The 7825-nt window shown below is 28.7% G+C and overlaps 1 protein-coding gene across 1 annotated transcript in view; it reads right to left on the bottom strand.

The window, feature by feature from the left end:
* Positions 1–4362: 4362 nt before the first annotated feature.
* The window catches only part of LOC105623097 (T-box transcription factor TBX3-like), a 14953-nt gene continuing 11490 nt past the window's right edge, over positions 4363–7825 (bottom strand). Inside the window, exons 4-5 of the mRNA XM_012204497.1 lie at positions 5550–5696; positions 4363–4989 (exon numbers count right to left, since the gene is read on the bottom strand). Coding sequence (XP_012059887.1) covers positions 4363–4989; positions 5550–5696 — 774 coding nt within the window. The remainder of the gene's footprint in view (positions 4990–5549; positions 5697–7825) is intronic.

Here is a 7825-nt window from a genome sequence, read left to right on the forward strand (position 1 = left end):
AAAGGCGTACGTGGAGAAAAAATCAAAAAAGCTTAATTATTGCCAAGTCGAGTATTGTTGATTATATTAATTCAAAGTTAATTTCATTATAGCTCGAAATAAGCCATGACATTGCGTTAATTTTTAAGATCGTTTTAAACTCTACAACTTTGTCTGAAACATTTTTCTCAAGAATACTATGCTTTTTCAAGATATTCGACCGTTTCCAGACTTTTGATACACTCTGTATACATACACAGATGCGAGCACGCATACTTGCATAAATTATATATATTTTTTACATTATATATTATATTACAATAATTTATATATATAATATATAATATAAAATATAAAAGATATGTGTATGTTATATTATACATATATATTATATGTATATATATTTATACCATATGTATTTATATGTATAAATAATATATACTATATATATATATTATATATTATAATATAATATATATTATATATATTATATAAACATACATGGAAAACAAATATATGTAATTATTGGCAATTTGTGCTTTTAAAAGAATATGTTTAAAAGAAAAAAAGAAGAAAAGCTTTCATAGATGAATATAGGGTGTCCGGTAAAGACCGTAGCAACGCTTAAAAGTAAATTCTTGAGTTTATTTTAAGACAAAAATTCTAATATAATGTGGTATAAAACAAAATCAATATCAACCACTTCTGATCGCGCGAATTTTAGGCGATATGATTCGCTGACTTTAAATGCTTATAATTCAAAAACTATTATAGCCCTGCATTTTGCAAGTATTCCCTGGCGAAAATTTTTTTCATAATTCTTATACGAATTGGAACATTTTTCAGAAATACTCAGAAAAATTCGGAAAGTTTACATCTTCTCTCAGAATTTTTCATACAAGTTAATTCTGAAGTTTCTCTTCTCATAATTTCCTATAATAAAAAAAATATTTTAAAATTTTTTAGATTTTATAACATTTACCAGAAATTATACTTACAAAAAATCTTAGAACTCTTATGATATTTTATAATTAACATATATGAAAAATTCTGAGAAAAGATGTAGATTTTCTAAGAAATGTTCCAATTCGTATAAAAAATGCGAAAAAATTATGAAATTATATAGAAATTCTAAAAAATTATATAGAAATTCTGAAAAATTATATGAAAAATTTTTATGAGAAAAATTATGAGAAAAATTTTTATCAGGATTAGGATTATCATCTGAAAATAATCTCAGGAATTTACCTAGGAGGTAAATTAACGAATTGTCTCGAATTTTGCGGAACATCCCGATTTTCGGATCTCTAAAACTTTAAAGACATTCCGAAAAAATGCCATTTGTCCTAATTTATCATATAATGTAAATTCGTTAGTATATTTAAATAACGTGAAGAATCCCAATATTTTTTTATTTTAAGATTGATCCCGGAATTGGCTGATTAAGATGGCCTTAGTTATTACGGTCTTTACCAAATATCCGGTATATAAATATTATAATGAATGTAACTGACAAAAAAAAGAAATAAAGTGCGACGGTAGAATAATTGTGCAATAGTCAGAAATTCCGTCTCTCTTTATTTCTTTTTCCATTTTCATCATATATTATTAAATATAGTTGGGAGAAATGAATTTGTTCTACAATAAAACCGCAAATTCTTTTTGGGAAACGTCAATTTGAAATTATTTTGAATAGCATTTGTAGATGTTCGATCATGTTGACACTTTATAGGTAAATGCGACAAAAATGTCACGTGTAGCTATTGCATTTATAGCTCCGCAAAATTTCACATCGAGATATATTTGTTACTGCAATATATTTATAATAATACTCATGTCAAAGATTTATATCTATAAGACATATAAAAACAAACATTCGTATTTCTTCGGTGATTTTATATATAAAATCTTAAATTTAATTTTAACTTTTATACTTTATTCATATTGTAATTATAAAATTATAAACTCTTTGATCTTTAAATTTTTTACTTTTTAATATCTTGTCAATGTTTTATTTATACATATATTTACACTTATAAAAAGATTTCATTGTTTTGCTTACTAAAAATAAATCAATTCCTTTTTAATTCCTTTTTTATTAACAAGATGTAGGAACAGTGATGTGTACATATACTTAGCGTACGCATTTTATCGCTAAAAACTCACATTAAATTTTTTCACTTTAAATGTGAAATTTTCAAATTGTAAAATGAGTTTCAACTCATATTATTAAAACCATTTAAGAGAAAATTACATAATATTTATGCTATTTATCTATACAACAATCTTTGGTACATAATCACGTAGAAACGTTTATAGATCTTTAAAATAGCTTAATCAGCATCTTAATTATCTTTATGTTTCATAAAAGTTATTATATATCTATACATATTTTATACATATATATATTATAAATTTTATGAGAAAAAACGGTATAAAATGATCGTGCTATTTTAAATTTTCTATTAATTATAAGCCATTTTAAAGATCCATAAACATTTATACATATATGCATAATGTATATATTATAATGTATATGTACACATTATATGAATGAAGAATAAAACGTGCAAGTAATTGTGCAAATAATAAATATAACAATATGAAAATATAATGATATATACAGTGTGAATCAGAGTAGTTAAACCAATTTCTTAGGTTGATATATCTGAGTACTTCATATACTGAATGATTCAATGTATAGAATATCATACACTGAATTTCATACTGTGTGATATTTGGGATCTTTATGGTAGACTTCTGCTCTGAACCACCATATCTTCTCAACCTATCTGACTTATTTTATTTTCAGAATTTATAAGATCTAACTAAAAGAAGTTACGGCAAAAATTAAAAAAACTGTCCCCATTCAATTGATAGTTCATCTCAGTTACAATCGCAGATTAAGATCTGCACTTTCTATAAAAATCTCAAATTGTTGTAAATATGCAACAGAAAGAAGTGCTTTCGAGGGACAGCGCAAAAAAGATAAGACCACAATTAGAAAATCTGTAAAAAAAATCTAATGAGTCAAAAATAAGCTCTTCAACATCAAAATTTTTGAAAATTATACCTATCGCATATTATTAGTAATGACACTTGTGATAATGAATTAAATTCCTACATCAACTTATTCGAATAAAAAATCATTTTCTTATTTAAGACATTTAAAAAGTTATTTTCGATCGACAATGAGACAAAAACATTTAAATCATATTGTTGTACACTCATCGAGAAATTATCAATAATTTAAATGGAGGAGTTCATTATCGATTTCATTAAAAAAAAAAAATTAAATTAGAACAACTACTTTTGTCACGTAAAAAAAGTATATATGAGGAAATATATTTATCCCCCCCCCCTCTCCTCCCTCGCAATCTTCGGGAACTTCATACACTGAAAAATTTTATTTCTCCGCTTCTGATAGACATCGTGCGAACTGTTGGTCTGAACGCAAAAACAGGCATGTTTGACATTAAGTTGTGAAAATGGTTTTATTTTTATTATACAAAGTTATTAAAAATATGCCTTTTTTTCAGTTCACCCAAATCAGCAATTCACATGATGTATTCACGCATCTGATCTGTATCGCTAAGTCGATAATTAGATATAAAGTCAATAATTTTCTCGTAAGGTAAAAAAGTAGTTCAATTACTCTGATTCATCCTGTATATGTATGTATTAGGATGTTCCAGAAAAACAAAAGTTCTTATTAAAAATCCCAAAATTTTTATAAATAAATCGAATATTATCACTGAATTATAATACAACTGGAACGTGCATTATCATGCTAATGCATTAGTTGAAAGAGTGTGGACATGGAAAAACGTGGACATGGAAATTAAAATGGGCAATTCAAATTGGAAGTCGATTATTTTAAATGAAACATAGTATTGTTTTTGTTACATATTCATGAATAAAAAAATCATATTCTATTAAAAAAATATCAACTTCCAGTCCGAAATTTGTTTATTTTTATTTGGAACTGAAGAAAAACAAAAATATTGTAAAATAAAAATATAAATATATCGTTTTACTCGATTTACTTATCAAAATTTTGGAATTTTTGAAATAAAAACTTCGTTTTTATAAATGGATGGTGCGAATGGTCTAGGACATCTTGAATACATATATGTATGTATATGTATGTACATACATATGTATACATGTGTGCGTGTGTGTATGTATTATTTCGATATTATTTATCTGTCATCTTAAATCTTCAGTCTTAATTAATTCGCACGTATAATATTACTCTCCATATCATAAAGCATTTGCAACAAAATTATGAGATAAACAAAAACAGCGTTCGTCCGCATGTGACACAGCCATGAATATATTCGAAGAACATGCTACATCAAGCATTGTTATGTCATTTTATCTTTATCGTTTATTAATCGTACAATAAGGACAGAATGATATAAGAGTGCTGATAGTGCGCTCTCCAAACACATTCAATATATGATGACAGTAACAATTACTGAATTGAAACTGGTGGGAATCACGAAGTGTCATATAGTTTTGTACATTATCCGTATACCATGTATTACCGTACTGATAATTCAGAGAAGATCGATTATAGTACAATGGTGGTATCATTTGACTATGAGGTGGTGGATTCAACCAGGGTCTATGAAGGTGCACCTCGTTTTCGTCATTCAATGCTATTCCTGGGTCCGCAATGATCGGTTCGAACAGATTTGCGGCAATTCGCCTAACATCATTGCGTGCGTCATTGTCCGTGTTACTTTCGATTTCACGTCTTAGTCTTTTCGATTCCTGCGTCAAGTTCTCCTCACTACTCACAAGACTACTCCGTTCGCTTGAGACGTGATTCGAATCGGAGTCGGAGAAAGAAATGCTGCCCCTCTCATCATCCGCGCCGTTGGAACCCAATTGAGACTGTTGATCGGATTGCTGATATTTGCGCTTGAATCGTGACTGTCCCGTCTCGCGAAAACCTTTTGCGAATGGATTATTATTGATCTTCAATTTCGTGATGTTTTCGTTCTGCAAAAAGATCACAAACGTTACGTTAGACGCAATGAACACAAAGAAACATATATTACGGTTAGATAGCCTACATTTTGAAAAAGACAATTTTCAGATGTGTAAAAAAATAATAAAATGTATAATAATAATTGATAAAGAAAGAAAAAAATAAATATATGTAATAATTAAAAGATATAATTATAATTAAAATATGTAACTTTTTATAGTCTTAATTTTTCACGGTCGAATTTCTATGGTTCATCCTATTTTTCGTAAATGAATGAAAATAAAGTATTTTGTCTTAATAAAAGGCTGGTTTAATATGAATCAACAAATTTGTATTACTTAGAAGAATTTATAAAACTTTTAAAAATTTTTTATCAAAAAAATTTAATCGATTATAATTATACAGATTCAAATGCTTGAAGAATTACGTTAAGCTACTGCAATGCATTTTAGCATTTTTCTCGATATATGAAAGATTATACACAAAAGATTAAATTACACAGTTATTAAAATGTAAATGTTTCAAAAGAAATAACGAATTTCGTTTTTAGATTTTATTTTATAACACTTACTTGATATGCTGTTACAGCAATAAATTCCGTCTCGTTGAAAATGAATGATGCGGCTGGATGAGAAAAAAGCTCATTATAACTCGTTGCATTGGTGCAACGAATTATCCAGAGTTTAGGAACGTATTTGTGCATTGATGTTAATATTGCCTGTAATATCAATTTTTTTCTTAAATTATTAACTTTTAAAAAATAATAGATAATTAAAATAAATAATTAATATATAGATAATTAAAAAGCGATTTTCTATCATACGTCGTTAAAATTAAAATCAGCAATTTTAGAAGTTCATTAAAGTTTATTAAATTAATTATTTGAACTATTAATTAATTGAACTATTATTGAACTATTAATAATCAATATTTTATAAGATATTTTTTTTACGTATGTTTTGTTTAAACGATGTGATTTTTTTTATTAATTAAAAGCTATAAAAGACTGAAAATATATATGAAATATATATGAGTCATATTATATAAATGAGTTTTACTCATTAAGAATTTTTATTTTTGACTGTTAAATATGAAAAAAAATCTCTGTTATAGTATCTGCATAGCGAAAGATGATCCTGGAGGAGAGAAGGAAGAGAAGTACGAAAGAAGAGAGTCTTTCTGTTAGTTACAGATGGGGGTGGAGAGGCGGAAGGAGTGGGACGAAACGCTGGGAATTTTATTAAATTCGTAATTAGTTTGAGGAACCGGGTAAAAGGGGCGCCGCTTTTTCGAGATAAGTTGGCGCCTCTCTAAAGAGGCCGACGGTAGACACAGACGCGATTCCCGAAAACCAGACTAAGCCCTGCAACCTTCTCGGAATCACATGTCTCCGCGCCACCGAGAATCTCTCGTATGAATCAAGAGCAAAATGCATCACTTTAATACGCGATCTGGTAGTCATTACAGTCGATTTCAAGCGGAATATTCATATTTTACATAAAGAGTTATAATTTTAAGTTTCATTATATCAAAATAGATGTAACATTAAAAATATAATAAATATAATAAAAAAGTAAGGGTACAATAAATTTTACACTCAAAAATCTCAACTTCATTTCTATTTTTCTTCTGATTGTATAATATATTTTAGATAAAAATTTAAAAAAAAATTCTATTTAATGAAAACAGAATTCTGTTCAGTGATTTCGGTTTGCTGAATATTTAATAAAAATATTAATTTCTTAATTATTTTTAAAATTTTCAATAGATATAAAATGAATCCTGTTTGAAATGAGCTAAAAAAGAAAAGTTACGTTAACTCCCGCGCTAAAACAGAGATTAGTGAAAATTTTTTGCTAAAATTTTGCAATTCAAAATCGCTTATAATAAAAAATCTTGAGGTTCTTTTTATATTCGAACATAATCATTTTTCTAACAATTCTTCATAATCTTTTCTGATTGCCTTCATAAGCTCTTCTGATTAGTTGCTTTAGAGTAGATAGATCATAGAGATTAAATAGATCTTCTTAAATCTCAGATCTGATCTTGCTTGTTTCCTTGTTGAAGGGAAAGGTGACGAAATTGATAAACGCGCAACAATGCGAATCTCTTGTTTGTCGCCGCTGTCTAGCCGCGAACCTTTATGGATTATCGTGACGCTTTTCATGCATGAATCAGCACTAATGGACAATAACGAGGGGCAAAAGTGCCGCCGTGCTTTTGCTCTCCATGCGGATCCTTTTTTCCATCGACAAAGGCAGAAGAGAACCGTAAAACGGCGTTCTTAACACCAACGGCGATGGCGGCAGCTAGGAACTCCATCGGCTCGTAAACAAACTCACTCTCGTTCAGCCCCAGCAGGAAAGGGAGGTATATCGATTACAGGGTGTTGTGGAGCGTGTTAATCTGCGTTCCTCATAGACGCCATCGGTCTCCATAGATGGATCGACCATCGATGTGCCGCACCGTCTTGAGTAGCTTAAGTTTCCCCCGGAAAATGCATCGCCGATCTTTTTTTCTCAGAAATTTCTTTAATCCTCAACCACAAGACACTTTCGCTTTCGAGCGAATTTCGTGAGAGAATAGCCAGAATATCCATAAAAATATTAGAAGTCTTCGAAAATAAATTCTTACGTATACCAAATCAATATATATACCTATATATTTTTTTAATAATAAATTAAAACTTGTTTATAAAGAGAGAGAAAGAGAGAGAGAGAGAGAGAGAGAGAGAGAGAGAGAGAGAGAGAGAGAAGAAGATATACTTAATTTTAATTAAGTTAAGTAAATTATAGTAGTAGTAGTATAGTACGTACGTACGACGAACGACGAACGGAGGGAGTAGGA

This window comes from Atta cephalotes (assembly GCF_000143395.1).
Source record: "Atta cephalotes unplaced genomic scaffold scaffold00052, whole genome shotgun sequence".
Classification (NCBI taxonomy): domain Eukaryota; kingdom Metazoa; phylum Arthropoda; class Insecta; order Hymenoptera; family Formicidae; genus Atta; species Atta cephalotes.